Source organism: Dasypus novemcinctus, chromosome 12 (genome assembly GCF_030445035.2).
Source record: "Dasypus novemcinctus isolate mDasNov1 chromosome 12, mDasNov1.1.hap2, whole genome shotgun sequence".
In the NCBI taxonomy this organism is placed as follows: Eukaryota; Metazoa; Chordata; class Mammalia; order Cingulata; family Dasypodidae; genus Dasypus; species Dasypus novemcinctus.
The window spans coordinates 31,322,961-31,340,051 of NC_080684.1; the positions used below are offsets into that span (position 1 = coordinate 31,322,961).

General features: G+C 39.3%; 1 protein-coding gene across 1 annotated transcript; it reads right to left on the minus strand.

Moving 5' to 3' along the window:
• Nucleotides 1-6,967: 6,967 nt before the first annotated feature.
• Nucleotides 6,968-16,872, minus strand: NEUROD4 (neuronal differentiation 4). The gene is made up of 2 exons (XM_058309225.1): nucleotides 16,525-16,872; nucleotides 6,968-10,505 (listed from the first exon to the last, which is right to left on the minus strand). Exons 1-2 carry the CDS (start codon nucleotides 16,606-16,608, stop codon nucleotides 9,510-9,512), a joined length of 1,080 nt encoding a protein of 359 aa, XP_058165208.1. The 5' UTR covers nucleotides 16,609-16,872; the 3' UTR covers nucleotides 6,968-9,509.
• Between the last annotated feature and the right edge of the window lie 219 nt (nucleotides 16,873-17,091).

Here is a 17,091-nt window from a genome sequence, read left to right on the forward strand (position 1 = left end):
AAAGAGAAGAGTTCTAGGTTAAGTGAACAAAACTCTAACTCACATTACAAATGCAGAAAATTACAGCCCCTTAATCAATTCCCAGACTGGAGACAGTTTAGTGACCCAGAGCCCCTTGAGTAAGGTGGACGCCGGAACTCCTAGGGAAGGATCCTGTTAAACTGCCCAAAATTTATACTGTTAATATTCCTCCCACCTTTCCCCAAGGAGGTCTATGGCCTTTAACCAGAGTAACTGTGCATTGGAGAAGAGGAAATGATCAGACATTTGGGGGATTATTAGACACTGACTCAGAAGTGACATTAATTCCAGGAGGCCCAAAACATCACTGTGGCCCACCAGTCAGAGCAGGGGCTTATGGAGGTCAGGTTATTAGTGGAGTTTTAGCTCAGGTCCATCTCACAGTTGGTCCAGTGGGTCCCCAGACCCATTCTGTGGTTATTTCCCCAGTTCCAGAATGCATAATTGGAATAGACATAGTAACTGACAGAATCCCCACATTGGATCCCTGACTTGTGGAGTGTGGGCTATTATGATTGGAAGGGCCGAGTGGAAGCCACTAGACCTGACTATTTGGCAAAATATAAACCAAGAGCAATATCCGATTCCTAGAGGGATTGCAGAAATTACTGGCAACCATCAAGAATTTGAAAGATGCAGGGGTGGTGATTCTACCACATCCCCATTCAACTCTCCTATTTGGCCTGTACAGAAAACAGATGGATCTTGGAGGATGACAGTAGATTATCATAAACTTAGCCAGGTTGTGACTGCAATTGTAGCTGCTGTCCCAGATGTGGTATCATTGTTTGAGCAAATCAACATATCCCCTGCTGCCTGGTATGCAGCTGTTGATTTGGCAACTGCTTTTTTCTCAGTTGCTATTAGTAAGGACCACCAGAAACAGTTTGCTTTCAGCTGGCAAGGCCAGCAGTACACCTTCACAGTTCTGCCTTAGGGGTATATCAACTCTCCAGCCCTATTTCATAATATTATCCACAGGGATCTTGATAGTCTATCCCTCCCACAAGACATCACACTGGTCCATTATACTGATGATATCATGTTGATAGGACCTAATGATCAAGAAGTAACAAAGACTCTAGACTTATTAATACGGCATTTGCATGAGAGAGGGTGGGAGATAAATCCAACTAAAATACAAGGTCCTTCCACCTCAGTGAAATTTCTAGGTGTCCAGTGGTGTAGGGTATGTTGAGATATCCCTTCTAAATTGAAGAATAAGCTGTTGCATCTGACTCCTCCTATCACCAAAAAGGAGGCACGATGCTTAGTTGATTTCTTTAGATTTTGAAGACAATACATTCCTCATTTGGGTGTGCTACTCCCGCCCATTTACCAGGTGACCAGAAAAACTGCTAGTTTTGATTGGGGACCAGAACAAGAAAAGGCTCTGCGTCAGGTCCAGGCTGCTGTGCAACCTACACTACCACTTGGGCCATATGATTCAGCAGATCCAATGGTGTTGGAAGTTTCCGTGGGAAATAGAGATGCTGTCTGGATCCTTTGGCAGGCCCCCATAAGAGAATCACAATGCAGATCCTTAGGATTTTGGAGCAAAGCCCTGCCATCCTCTGCAGATAACTACTCCCCTTTTGAGAAACAGCTTTTGGCCTGCTACTGGGCCTTAGTAGTGACTGAACACTTAACCATGAGCCATTAAGTTACAATGAGACCTGAGTTGCCTATCATGAGCTAGGTATTGTCTGACCCACCAAACCATAAATTAGGGCATGCACAGCAACACTCCATAATAAAGTGGAAATGGTATATACAAGATAGAGCTTGAGTGGGTCCTGAAGGCACAAATAAATTATATGAGGAAGTAGCCCAAATGCCCATGGTCATGACCCCTGCCATGTTACCTTCTCTTTCCTAGCCCACTGCTTTTGCCTCTTGGGAAGTTTCTTATAATCAGTTGACTTAGGAAGAGAAAACTTGGGCTTGGTTTACAGATGGTTCTGCATGATATGCAGGTACCACCCAAAAGTGGACAGCTACAGCACTGCAGCCCCCTTTCTGGGACATTCCTGAAGGACAGTGGTGAGGGCAAATCCACCCAGTGGGCAGAACTTCGTGCAGTGCACCTGGTTGTTCATTTTACTTAGAAGAAGAAATGGACAGAGGTGCGTTTGTACACTGATTCACAGGCTGTTGCCAATGGTTTGGCTGGATGATCAGGGAATTGGAAGGAACATGATTGGAAAATTGGTGACAAAGAAGTCTGGGGAAAGAGGTACGTGGATAGACCTTTTTGAGTGGGCAAAAACATGAAAATATTTGTGTCTCACAGGAATGCTCACCAGAGGGTGACTTCAGCAGAAGAAGGTTTTAATAATCAAGTGGATAAGATGACCCACTCTATGGCTAATGCTCTGCTTCTTTCCCCAGTCACTCCTGCCATTGCCCAATGGACTCATGAATAAAGTGACCATGGAGGTAGGGATGGAGGTTATGCATGGGCTCAGCAACACAGACATCCCCTTACCAAGGCTGACTTGGCTACAGCCACTGCCGAGTGCCCAATCTGCCAGCAGCAGAGACCCATACTCAGCTCCTTATATGGCACCATTCCTTGAGGTGACCAGCCTGCTACCTGGTGGCAGGTTGATGACATTGGACCTCTTCCACCATGGAAGGGGCAACAGTTTGTTTTAACTATAATAGACACATACTCTGGATATGGGTTTGCATTTCCTGTACACAATGCTTCTTCCAAAATTACCATCCGTAGAGTTACCGAATGTCTTATCTACCTCCATGGCATTGCACACAGCTTTGCTTCTGATCAAGGAACCCATTTCACAGAAAATGATATGTGGGAATGGGCACATGCCCATTCACTGGTTTTGCCATACTCACCATCACCTTGAAGCAGCTGGATTGATAAAACAGTGGGATGGCCTTTTGAAGACTCAATTATAGCACCAACTAGGTGGCAATACCTTGCAGGGCTGGGGCAATGTTCTCCAGGAGACTGTGTATGCTTTAAATCAGCGTCCACTCTATGGTGCTGTTTCTCCCATTACCAGGATCCATGGGCCCAATAATCAAGGGGGGGAATGAGAGAGGCACCACTCACTATTAACCCTAGTGACCCACTAGAAAAATTTTTGCTTCCTGTCCCTCAAACTCTGCAGGTCTACAGGTTTTAGTCCCAAAAGGAGGACTGCTGTCAGCGGGGAACACAACAATGATTCCATTGAACTGGAAGTTAAAACTGCTGCCTGGCCACTTTGGGCTCCTCTTACCTCTGAATCAACAGTCAAAGAAGAGAACTACTGTATTGGCTATGATGATTGATCCTGACTATCAAGGGAAAATAGGACTGCATCTGCATAATGGCGTAAAGAAGAGTTTGCCTGTAATACAGGAGGTCTTCTAGGGCATCTCCTAGTACTACCATGTCCTATGATTAAAGTCAATGGAAAATTGCAACAAACCAATCCAAGCAGGACTAACAATGGCTCAGAATCTTCAGAAATGAATGTTTGTGTCACCTTACCATGCAAAGAACCATGGCCAGCTGAAGAGCTAGCTGAGGATAATGGAAATATGGAATGGGTAGTAGAAGAATGTAGTGATAATTATAAACTTCAACCACATGACCAGTTATAGAAATGAGAACTATAATGGTCATAAATCTTTCTTCCTTGTTTCATTATGATGATGATTGTATATGTACACAAAACGAATTTCTTTGTCTTCTTCCCCAAACTTTTCCCTTACCATATAACAAGCTGTATCAGTTTCATGAGGATGTCAAGTTTGAGAGTGAATATTATCCAAGAACTTGCACCCTATTCTGTATGGATTAATGCATTTCCAGTTGTACGCAAGAGAGTTGAACACTGTTAGGCAGAAATATATATATATACGCATGTCTGTTATTGTTTTTACTAGAGACTAAGTATGGTTTAAGGTAATGTGTATGGTTTCCGAGTTGACAAGGCATGACTGTGATGGTTAGTCTAATGTGTCAACTCAGCCAGGTAATTGTGTCCAGCTGTTTGGTCAAGCAAGCACTGGGCTACATGTAATACAAGGGCATTTATGGACTTTAGTCACCATTGACTTCACTGTATTGGCAAATCATAGATAGCTAATTACAATTACATCAATCAGGGAGATTGCCCTCAGCAATGAGTGATGCTTAACCCAATCAGTTGAATGCCTTAAAAGGGAAAGTGATTCTAGCTTGAGTGAGAATTTTCCAGCTCGTCTTTGGACAGCCAACATCTACCAAAACTCATAAAGAACCTTCGTTGGACTTAAATTGGAGCCCCTGATTGCAGCCTGCCTGCGGAACCTGGACTTGTGCATCCCCACGGTCACGTGAGAGACTCTGATAAATCTCTTATTACTGACAGATATCTCTTGTTGATTCCATGTCCCTAGAGAACTCTGACTAATACAGACAGTATTTGTGATATTCATACTACTTGCCTCAGGTTTCTGTCAATATTGAATGAGAAGAATTGTAAAGTGTTTTGCTAATTTATAGCCTGGCAAACTATAAGCACCACAAAGTGTGCTTACATACTCATTTCTGTATTCCCAGAACTTGGTTTAGAATATGGCCATAGGAGACATTCACTGGCTGTTTATAGAATTTAATTGAAATGAACTATATAGTACTATATACTTATGAGATAATAGTATTCTCTTTCTAAATAGCTTTTGGCCAGATGACAGCAAAAACCTACTACTAAACCCCTTTTAGCTCTACCCTAATTTTCTAGAAAAGAAAGCAAAAGACCTTGTTTCCTATTTCCCAAATTCAGGAACTTTGCCTTTGAAGATTGTTGTTTATGGTGTCCATGTGATGAACTGGAAAAAACATATTCCAATGGAAGTCCTGGTGAGTGGATTTGGATTTTGATGTTAGCTCTAATCCATTATTTCCAGCATAAATTCAAAGGATCTAGTGTGCTCACTGTTTCTCAATTCCTCATCTGTCCTCATCCTACTCTCAATAATGATTACAATTATAATTATAATTATAACAGTAATAAAGTGCTGCCCACATGCCAGAATGCGAGATAAACCCCTCACTGGTATTGTCATCACCTTTAATCCTCATATCAACTCTATGAATTTGGTGATATTGTTATGCCCTTTTTATGGAGAAGGAAACAAAGTCATAGAAATGTTAAAGTGTAGAAATGTTAATTTAACATATAAATGTTAAATAAGTTGCCTATCATCTAAATATGATTTGGTTCATTCTAAAACCAATGTTTATAATTATTGTACAAAACTATACCCTAAAATTATATAGATTTTTTAAAAATTTTAGACATGGTATGCCCTTATATTGATAAAAGACTGTATTGTTTTTATATTTGTCATTCCCTGTTAAATTTAAAAGGGAAAAACTCTAAAGATACATGAGATGATAGCAGTGAAAAGGATTTAGTCTTCAGGAAGGTGAACACTTTCAAGTAACAGTCACTGATCTGCATAAGAGTCTATGTCTGCATAATCTACAGAGGCAAAGTCCAACAGAAGGTTGAGCTTTTATCAGAAGAGATGGAGTCTTCTCTCATATTGAATTGTGGTGCTTGGGCATGGGTCAGGGCCAGTTTTGGGTCATAAATGCAGCAGGATCTCATATGCTGAGGACACTTTGAGGGCTGTCAGAAAGTTTCCCTACTTCCACCAGGCTCCAGTTTTAGGCAGATATAATATCTGCAAGTACTACCAGGCAAACAACTACTGAGAATCATTTCAAAGTTTTTGGGAAAACTAGTTCAAATCCCAGCTCCAGCTCTCACTAGCAAAGTGAGCTTGAATAAGTTATAGTTCCTTAATCTGTAAAATGGGAATAATAATAGTGGCCACCTCACAGGGGTGTTTTTAGGATTGAATTCATTAATACATGTAAATCATTAAGAAAAACATTATAGTCAGTCATAGTAAATATTCAATAACTGCTAGATACAATTGCTATTGTCCATCATTTTATCTTTGTCCTTCCATAATGTTCTTTAGAAAAATAGAGGTTATTTATATGTCAAATGACATGTGTTCAAGATTTTTCTTTCATTATTGCAAAAGATTGGAAAAACTTCTAAATGACCATTAATTGTGGTGTTTTTTCATGGACTATTGGCCAGCTATAACAAAGATTTAAGGAACTTTTTATGACGAAAACAAAAATACTTCAAGATATGTATGTAAGTTGAAAAAAAGCAATATGCAGAAGTGTGTTATATTACAACTTGCAGGAATAAAGGATAGGAGAATGTCCATTTATATAAAATCATAAAAGATTTTTGAAATGATAACTAGTAAACTAAAAATGTGGCTTCTAATTGGAGAGTAGGTACTGGAAAAATGGGAGATACGGGTGGGAAGATGACTTTTATTTCTTAAGTGTTTTAAACCAAGTCCTTCTCTTGATTAAGCAACTCTGTTTTATTAAACTTTATTATGACTATTGTCAATTATTACAATTATCATCCTTTTATGCACATAAGAGGGGACCTGAAAAGTTTTAAATGGAGAAATCCAAGAGGAAAAATCAAGAGAAGAGGTGTTAAGAGGCAGGTGTCAAAAACCAGACTTCATAATGTTTTGAAAAGTTGGTAAGCTAACCTAAGTTGTGAATAAATAGCCCATCTTCCCATGTTCCACCTTTCTGTGGTTTGAAAATTTAGACTGCCTGTATCCCTAATGATTTCTATAAACAAAAGATAGTTTTTTCTCAGCTGCTGATTGTAGAGTTGGTTGTGTGTCAAAGACCAATGCTTCTGGACATCTAACTACTTAGCTTATTCTTTTCAAAGCTTCTGGCAAGATCAATTCAAAATATGAGGTGTGTAAATCCTCCTGACAGGCCAGCCTGTGCCCTGTTGACCTCTCATAGGACTTATAGTCCAAGAAAATAGATAATCAAGAGTAAAGAAAGCTTTGAAGACTGACAATAAAACACAACTTCTATTAAGACTCATAGCTTTATTTCTGCTAGAAAAAGGTGAGAAAAAAAACAGTCAATTTTCTTTACAAAAGGTTTAAACAATTGCTTTACTTTATCAAATAGACCCCAGGAGAATAAGACCATACTGGGTTGAAAAGTGGACTCTTTCCAAGTGTACTACATTCCCCAAATTTAATTCAATTAGAAAATCCCTCTGCACAGTCCCAGGGAGGCTTTGTTCATGGGTCCCATTCTTCCCAAAAGCATAAACAACAGATTCCAAAAAACAAATAGCTCTGGTTCATCTTAGAGGGAAGGAAAAAATATCTAAAAATATTAACTTGCATAGCCATTCAAATTATTACTACTTTTTATAAACATCCTTAGTAATTCTTCACCAACTTCCTCCTCTCCCCTCACTCCACAAATGAAGACTTCCTAGCAAAATTATGAACTATTTTCCAACTGAAGCCTTAAGGGAGGATTTACAAGCACGTCTTGGAGTCCAAGGAATTTGCATGAAAGAAAGAGAGAAATAAATTAAATAAATAATATCTAATAAATAATTCAAACAATATTCATTATCTACAAACTTAAATGACAGAAAATACTGGTTTCAAGGACAGAGCCTCCCACAGGCTCTCACCAAGGTAAGTGCCAATGTATACTCAGAAAGCATATAGGATGGCTTTATAAAGCACATAGGCTGCTTATTCACTCTAGGACATTTTGTGGTGAGGCAAACCACTTTGGTGGATGGTGGAGTTTAAGATCTCTCTGCAAGGCTACTTTCCAGCGGATTACAAACCAAGGGTGCAAAATACAGCTGGTAAGTGCTGCAAGCAAAATGGAAAGAAAATAGTTTAGACTGCAAGGATATAGCAATAAATATGTCATAAGAGATAAGATTCACCGATAGTCAGATTTGGGGAAAAACTGGACTGTGAAAATGAAATACTAATCTGTCTTCAAATTTATTCATTCTCCTTATTTCTATACCCTGGATCCCGAACTTTTCTTCTCTGGCAGGAGCAGGATGTGATCCACAATCATGCAAGTCATTTAGTTTCTTGGTTTTGCTTTAAATAACTGTCTGGAAACTTAAACAAGACAGTGAAATTTCTCAGATCTCATTTCTCTGGAGAAAAATAGATTTAACAAAATTGGTGCTGATATAGATGAAAAGAGGAGTTATATGAAGAAAAATAAACATCCTACAGATTGGGATAAACCTGTAATGAAGACATACACTGACAAAAGCATTCACTGATTTCATATATCATTTCTTCATCCTTCAGTCTGAAAGTTTGAAAGTTATCTACAATATGTAATAACATATTGTATATTATAACTTAGAAGTGAGGAAGAAGTAACAATTAACAATGGGGAATATAAAGAGATAGCAATGTGTGTGTGTTTGTGTGTGTGTGTGTGTATTTGAGGATCTCAGGCTTAGTCAGTAAATTGATAGATGCTTCCACTTCAGGAAAATATATTTCTGTGCACAGAGGTCAATGGTTTCAATCATGTTTCCTTTAGCCAAGTGAAAATCATCTTGCCAAAGAAAATCCAGTGGTTTGCCCATAGACAACTGGGAGCTTGAGGGAATCCTCAAACTTGTTAGTTATTATAGCCAATAGCCGCTTTATTGCCATTGAATATGGGTCTGGGTTGTTTGCTGATTCCAAGAGCAGCACCTGAGCTTTCTCAGAATTTTCAGAGCCCTCTGGTTTTGGAGGCCATGAAATGATGTAGATGGTTGTCTAATTCCCACTGGTCAAAGAGGTCTGAACTTCAGTAACTTGCTGACTTGCTTGTGCTGCATCTAGTATTGAGAAAAGTGCTTTTGAAATATTGTCAAGAATTGAGTTGGTATGAGACCTCTATGATGTTTTCCAAATCACTAATGTAGATAAATTCAGCTTTCAACCCAACAAGAAATAAAGTTAATCCCTTAAAGGATATACTTTATGCTTCACAGTGATAGCCAAGTTTGAATTATAGCCTCTGGATGCTATATTTAGATAGATACAATGAAGTTCTGTCATTAAGTCCAAACAAACCTTGCATTCTCTGAGGCAAGAGACATGCGTTTTTGTGCTCTCTTTCACAACTCTATTTGATCATTCCATGCATAGTGTCTGTTTCCTGTTATTGCTCAGCTCATTCAGTTTGTAGTTATTCCCAAAGTTATAATATGGATCTTTATAAATCATCTAGATTTAGAACTGCCTAATGTTACCAATAAGTAAACAGAGGTCAGATTTGGAGAATTAATTGGCATAGATCATTCAATGGGTTTTTGGCACCATCAGGTCTCCAGTTCTATGTCCACATGACTGTAAATCATAAAATAATTTCACTTGCAGATCCTAAATAAAGGAATCAATAAAAAAGAAGTTGATGAGAAAAAAAGTGAAAGGTGGAGGAGGGTCCAAATGGACTAAGACTATTGTGTTCGATATGTACCTATAATGTTCCATTAAGGTTATTAAATCTTCAGGTCCACCACTTGAATTATGGGCAGTGCCTCCACATCATCCTCTGAAATGCTTTTCCTACTGTCCTAATCAGAGAAGATGGTATTGAGTTGGGCTCCCATGCCATGGTGGGAGTAAGAATCATAGGACATGTCTACTGGGACATCATAGCGGGAGGTGGCCTGAAAGGGAGCTGAGTGGGCATGCCCTGAGCTTAGACTTGCAGAAGAGTAGTGTGGTATGAAGCTGTAAGATTTGTCCAGATCGGGAGAGCCATCTTGCTTCAAGGAGAAGTTTCCACTGATGCTCAAGGGTGGAGTAAGTGGGCCTTCATAAGGAGGTGTACTGCAGTCAGGTGGGTGGTTCCCAAAGGATGATGCTCCCAAACTTTTAAATACTGGAGACTTGAGATGGAGGAGATGTGTTTCCATATGGCCATAAGGAGGGCTGGGGAGCCCCGGAGACTGATAGTTGAAATTATGGACAGAGATGGCAGAGTCACAAATAGATTTCTCCTCATGCTTCTCCAAGACAGACTGAGGGCCCACCTGGAGGCATCCGGCCACCAGGTTGCTTGTGGGCTGAGAAAGCCCTTTACAGAGCATCTCCACAAAGCCCTTCCCTTCAGGTATCTGACCAGTTTCCAGGACCTCAGACAAAGCCCAAATATAGTTCCTAGCCAGCCTAAGAGTCTCTATCTTGGAAAGCTTTTGGGTTTTAGAGTAGCACGGCATGACTCTCCTCAGGTTATCCAGGGCGTCATTCAGGCCATGCATCCGGGTCCGTTCTCTGGCATTGGCCTTGACTCTTCGAGCCCTGAATCTCTCCAGTCGAGCTTTGGTCATCTTCTTTTTCTTGGGACCCCTTCTCTTAGGTCTCTCCCCATCCTCTTCTTCCTCTTCTTCCTCCTCAATACTGTCGTGCTCTTCAACTAAGCCACTAAGCACCCCAAAAGCAGCTGCTCTTCTCTCCTCCTCCTTCATCTCATTCTGAGAGCCCAGACCTTTGTCCATCCAGGAGGGCATGTTGACCAGCTCTACCAGCTCCTTGGATTTCACATAAGATTTTGCCATTTCCAGATTCTGGAAAAGGGGGAAACAGGAGTTAGTACCTGTGGATACCTGATTTGATTTAGAACTAATTTTTTCTTTTTATTCCTTGAATATAAAGCAAAGAATTTGCTTTGGAATTCAATTTATAATCATGTAATATAGTTCCTTCCATCTAAATGACAAATCAAAGACCAGAAAATTCATCTGGTTATGGCATCTTACAAGAAAGCCAACTATACAAAAGGAAAATTAACTTGATTAATTATTACAGTGCCAGTGCCTAATTCTTTTTATTCTCAGGTTCTTTTTCTTATGGGTATTGACACAGGAATAACTGGCATACCAATCCAAACTAATTTTTCTTTCTCCCCAGCATCCAGAGCCTAAAGGAAAATATCAATTATTGTCCATATAAGGAAACTTCTGAAAATGAGAGTGCTAAAATAACTATAATTATGTAATATTTACATAATAATAATTACTTCAAAATAAAAGGATATCAAACAATAAAATAAGTAAACAGGTGTGCATTTACACCAGAAATAAATGAAAAATGAAAGAGTTGTCAGACTACTTTGTATATGTTCTACAAAGAAATGCCTCTCTTAAGAAGCATTTCATACACATATAACCTACATATCTCATGTTTCCCATGGACGCTGACAACTGCTGGCTTCAAGTATCTCCTAGGCAATGGCAAGGTCCGTGGCACAATTGACTGGCACACCATCAACTATCACATATTTCTCTCATCATCAGAGTATGTTGTTTTATCAGCACACACTCTGTGTGTCATTGATGAAAGGGAGATGTTAGTGACATAGTGTCTGGAAAGAATCAGGAAAAGAAGAGGGTTGTCACTGATTTTCTTTCATATTTACCCATATGATAAAAGTGAGAGCTCTTTGCATTGCCCATACCTCTCTCAACATTAGGCAAGACCATGGCAGCAGCTAGGAGTAAAAGCCAGAAGTCTATCAAACCCAGGGAGTTTATTTTAGTGCAAACAATACTTCATTAAAACAGAAAAATCTGGAACAAATCTTAAACTGAACAGAATACAGTGACATCAAACATAGGCTAGCATTATTTTGATCAAACAGTGAAATAGCCTGACCACTTTAATTCGCATGTCTAGCTGATACTGTTTAATCAGAAGTTTCTATGCAAAATTTGCTATTTCAAAATCATTTGAAAACTAGAAGAGACTGATGGCTTAATAAGCATTTTGCATTCCGTTTTGGAAGAGTTTGAATTGGTTTGAGATTTGTTGAGAGATTTTTAGGTATATAATTTACCAAATAAAAGTGTGTGATAAACCCCACTGGAGCATCTCAGGTTCCCAGTCTTTGAAATGTTAAGCCCTCTATCACCTTTGTAAATCAGAAAGAGGAAAGCACGATAAATGTTTGTTGGTCCTTGAAGCTTGAGCTTCTAATCATTGAATGCAGGGCTTAGTATGTAGCCTTTTAAAAATATAAATACATGATTTGATTTCTTTCTGGCAATCGGAGCTTGTTTTTCTTGTGACCTCATTTACCTTCTATAAATAATTAATGTTACTGCATTGCAAAAACAGCCTAGGTTTCGTGTTAATCAGCACGGAAATCATGTCAGCTTGACTTACTCACTTAATAAGGCTTCCTGGGTAAGCAGCTTTATTGAAAACACACATTGGAAACTATTGGTCAACTGGCTGCCCAGGCCAAATCAGAAAATCCCACTTTTAATATGGATGATGGAGCTTGTGTGCTGAGCTGCACTTCTAACTCAGGCAGATATCCAGAGGGAGGATGAAGGACCTAATTAACTTTCTGTTAAAGTAACACAGACCTTTCGAAAGCAGGTGCATTCTGAGGCCAAAGAGGATGCAGTGGGCTTGGGAAACCTAATGCTCCCATGTAATTGTAATAACATTTGTGTAGCACTGTTGCATCCAATAACTCATATGCTCCTTATAAAAAAGCTTTAAGGGAGAAAGAGATTGCCATGTTCATTTTATACTTGAGGTCACTGAAGGTCAGGGAAGTTAAGCGATAGACATGCAAAGACATGGAGCTTGTGGAGTAGGATGCAAACCCAGGACTTCTGATTCCAAATCCTAGGTTTTTTCTCCTTTTTTACTCCATCACAGCTAAAAGAAGAAAGAAAGGCACCCGGAAGTGAACACTGTCCAATTCAAATGTCCTCTGAAGTTCATTTTAGATCTCATATTCCAAGATTCCTTTCTACCCCCCCTTTTTTTTTTTGATGTCTTCACCCCATTTACTCTCCTTTCTTCTCTTTCTCCAATTTTTCTCTTCCTCTTCCTTTTCCTTTTTTTCCCCTCCTCTAGCCTTCTCCTCCTTCTCCTTATCATCACCATTGTCACTAGGTCATATTTACATGCTTGAAGAGGAAAAAAAGAAGGAAGGAAGATGCAAGAGAGGGTTAGGAAAGGCTCCTGAATTGCCCTGAGCCCAAATATGATCCTAGCCTGGATATTTGGCATTCCTTACCACTTCCCTTTCTGTACCTCTGGTCTCTACCCAGCCTCGCCTTCCTTAAGAAGTAGAATTGGGAGAACAGAATAGATCACCCTTTGCCTTTAACATAATTTGATGGTCTCTGAAAGAGTCTATGGACTACTTTCAAATCAGATCATCTGCAGATATGAAGGAAAAGAACCAACTGGCTTTTCAAAGATGAAAGTCCAATAAGTTTTCATCTTTGCTCTTTTACTCACCATGGGAAGAACATAAATAGGTAGAATAATTTCCTCTGTTCCCATACTTTTAGCCCATTTGCTCTAAGAGAATACCATGAGTATAGAGTTTCAAAAGCATGGACATTTGGACTAAGACAGATGTGGACTCCAGTCCCAAATCCTCAGTCTGGTTGTTGACCTCAACCACATTACATATACTCTGATTTTCTATTTCTTCTTTGATAAAATAATGGTAAGAAATATATTTTATATTACTTTTACAAGAAAAATTAAAGTATGATTTCATAAACTTAAAATTCCATAAAACATTATTTATATATTTTCTCATTTTTTGTTTACTCCTGGGTTTTATTTTCTATTTACTCCTGGGTTTTATTATATAGTCCATTTGCATGCATATTTGCTTTTCAAAAATAGAAAATGTTTCTCCCAAGTGACTAGTGAAAATATAACTTATTAATTAGTATGTTTCTTGGTATCTGGATGGCACCTCCTCTGCTTGGTTCAAAAGATCATCAGACAATTGCCCATAACTTGTCCCTTTCCTCAGAGTGGGGTAGATATCATACTCTAGAATTAGATTACCTAGGTTCAAATTTCAGCCCCACTATATACTAACTGTAAATTTAGACAAGGCAAGTTTCATAGCCTATGTCTCAGTCTCTTCCTCTTTAAAATGGGGATAATAATAGTACCTACCTCATAGGAGTATTGTAAGGATAAAATGTGTTAGTAGATTTAAAACACTGTAAATCGTGCCAAACATCATAAGTGACATCTAAGTGATAAGAATTATTATCCCAAAGTTTGCCATGGGTGTTCTGTCACTTTGCCAAGAATAGATATGATTATAATCTGTACTTAGTAATAATTTCATGCCAACAAAAACCAATGGTTCCTTATCAACACCCACTTCCAAAAGTCTCTGATATCTCCCCTCCCTCAACCTTCTAAAGAAAATAAATATCAAAAGCTACCATGCTGCCACAAGGGATAAAGGAATTGTACTCTATCAACCATCTCTACTGGATTGGCCAGAAATCTTCTATCATATTCAAGAAGTTAGCCTTTTTCATCCTTTTTTCTAACAAGAAGAAAACAATTGGCTGGATACCATTAGTAAGTCACTTAAATCTTCAGATTCATGAAGCTTCTGATAGAATACAGGAAATACTGGCCACTGACATTTTTCCTTTCACCTTCCAGTGAGCAATTTTGGGAATATGACTTTCCCACCATAACCAGGTGAGAGAATTCTGAGAAGAAAAATGAAGTGCCTTTTAAATAGAAGTCTGAGACTCCTCAAAGATGAAGGAAAAAAAATTTCCTTTATTTGATCACTACACATCTTCAAGGCATCAATAATGTTGCCTGGGGGGCAGAGGGGGAGTGGAGAAACAAAGGCAAACATCCAATTTTAGATTTGTCTGACAGTTGAAAATGTGCATGGTGCAGCTCCACGTTTTGATCAAAGAAACCAATTGAGTCCTCTCCAGAAGAGACACCTAATTCTAACATGGATTTTACCCTGTTAATTAATCAGCACAGAGGTGTACTGAAATAAGCATGAGATTGGCGCTCTGTTCCATTACTCATTACATGAACACGGAAAAGTATTTTAATTGTTTTATACTTAGGGCAAATGGAAGTAATATTTTTCCTTCCTAACTCATTTAGAAAATGTTATGAAAAGCAGGGAGATAATGCAAGCACAAGTGTTTTGCTAAGTTGTTATGGTTTGGCAATGTAAAGGTTGATGATTGTTTTTTAGAAGCAGAATAGAATAGTTCTGCAGCACTATTTCACAAAGTATCTTGATACACTATCTTATGATTTTGCTAATTCTGAGAAAAAAAATTGTACCTCAAAATATACATGAAGCAGATTCTAATGTGATGCTCTCAGGGAAGAATTCCCAAACCCCATAAAACAAACAAATTCTGATCCTTTAAAGTTCTTTTTAGACTTTGATTTTACTATTTTGATTTCCTTAAACATTAACTCCGTATAACAGACTTTCCTCTTTCTTTAGAATCGTCCAATGAAATTTCCAGTTTAGTTTATTTTCTCGTTATAAATATTTCTCTCATTTTTTTAAATTGCTCTAGCAAACTATTTGCTTAGGCAATTATCATGACAACCCCCAGATTTTAGAATTTTGGCTGAGGTCATTTGGCATTGCTAAAATGTAGGGTTGTCTTTGAATTAAATTCCTGCACTTTTACTAATTTTAGATTTATTGTGGAGAAGGTTCAATTAATGAATAGGTGAGTAACGGACACTTGTCTGTTGTTTGTGGTCGTTGGGCTGTGTCTTCACTCTTAAAAAGTTATTGCACTCTCTCTTCACCTCCTTGTTGCATGATTATAAGTCCTAAATACAACAGGAAGGGGGCATTTCACCTTAGTTTTATAGGGAATCTAGAACCAAACAGACCAAACGCTTTACTCAGGGTTACACAGTCTTTACTGAAGAGACCAAATGCAGCCCAGGATGCTACAAGTTGCACCATCTGGAAACAGCCAGTAGGCTGTTCTCTGCTATTCCTATCCAATCTTATCTACTCTACTAATTTCCCTTTTATTTTTCCTTGATTAATGTGTGCACGTACTTTTTCTAGCATAGCTATGTCATATTCAGTTTCCATAGCCTCATAGTCTAATGGTTCTTCAGTGTTTCATCTCTGGATCTTCTGTCAAAAAAATGAGGAGAGTATTTTACATTTATTCGTGTTTTCTGCATACATTTTTGGTAGGGGAATGATAAGTGAGAGGAGTAGGGGGGAACATATATGGCAATCTTTCTCTTCTGAATTTCCCATATGAAAGAAAGGGGGGGGGGGAAATTTCCCCACCCCATTCCCACTCTCCAAGGATTTTTAACAGACCAAATGCGCCAATGGATTTCCAAGATGTTCTTCCATTCCTTATTGTATTTTCAGTCCCTTTCTTAACCTCCACTACTTGCACAACACTAAAATGCTGTGCGAAGAGTGTGAAGAGTGTGATTGAATCATTTCTTCCAAACTACCTTCTGGGCCACGTTGGAAACGCAGTGAAACATTCTGGGCACTTTTTATTTCTGCATTAATCAAATAGAAGGAGGGGATTGACAGAATTTAGGAATTATCTGCAATCTCCACTTTATAAAAATGATTGACTATCTGTGAGTTTCTGATCTTCTGTGCTTCTATGTACAAGTTTCCCAAATCCTATTACCTCTTCTTTTAGCCCAAAGGAGACATTCCTTGTCTCACTCTGTCCTCTAGGTCTGTGGGACTATACAACAAAAACTTTAGTAACCTCCCCACACATGCACACAACCACCCCATCTTTGGCTCACCTCTGTCGGCGGCAGTCCCTGGAGTGAACGCTGTGAATCTGTGTCCTGGAAGAAAGTCAGAGAAGCCAAGTCCCTAGAGATCATGAGAGAAGCAGGTGTCTTCAGCGATCCATGTTAAACCCGGTTGCTCCTTTTCAGAGATAGCACCAGGTCTGGTTCCTCAAAGAACTATGTCTTCTCCTCTTTCCTTGGAGTTCTGTGTGCCCCTGCAGGACGCCTTCGGGCTGACGCCTCCGTTGCCGCTTGTCCAGACCGAGTTCAGTACCTTCCCTTCCTGGTTAGCTCCCCAGAATGGCGCTTTCAGGACCACAGCCTCTGGGCAGCTCCTGCGCTCGCCCCGGAGCCTGCGAGTTGCGGCAGTTTTGATTGCTCTCAGCCGACCAGGGAGGGGTTAAACTGCCCGCAGTCCAACCCCTCCCCTTCCCCAACCGAAAGGCACGCCTACTTCAAAGGGCACCTCCGGCCAGGTCTGCCATTTATTTATGTATCTATTTATTTCTTTACTTACTTACCTATTTAAATGCAGGAGGGGGTTGGTGGCAGGGGAATATGGGAGAAGGATTGTTG

Bases quoted from the DNA above. Each gene is read 5' to 3' on its own strand.
- NEUROD4 (XM_058309225.1), bottom strand. From the start codon at position 16,608: ATGATCTCTAGGGACTTGGCTTCTCTGACTTTCTTCCAGGACACAGAT. The intron at 10,506-16,524 runs GTGAGCCAAAGA...CCCCTTTTCCAG, and splicing joins AGGGACTGCCGCCGACAGAG to AATCTGGAAATGGCAAAATC.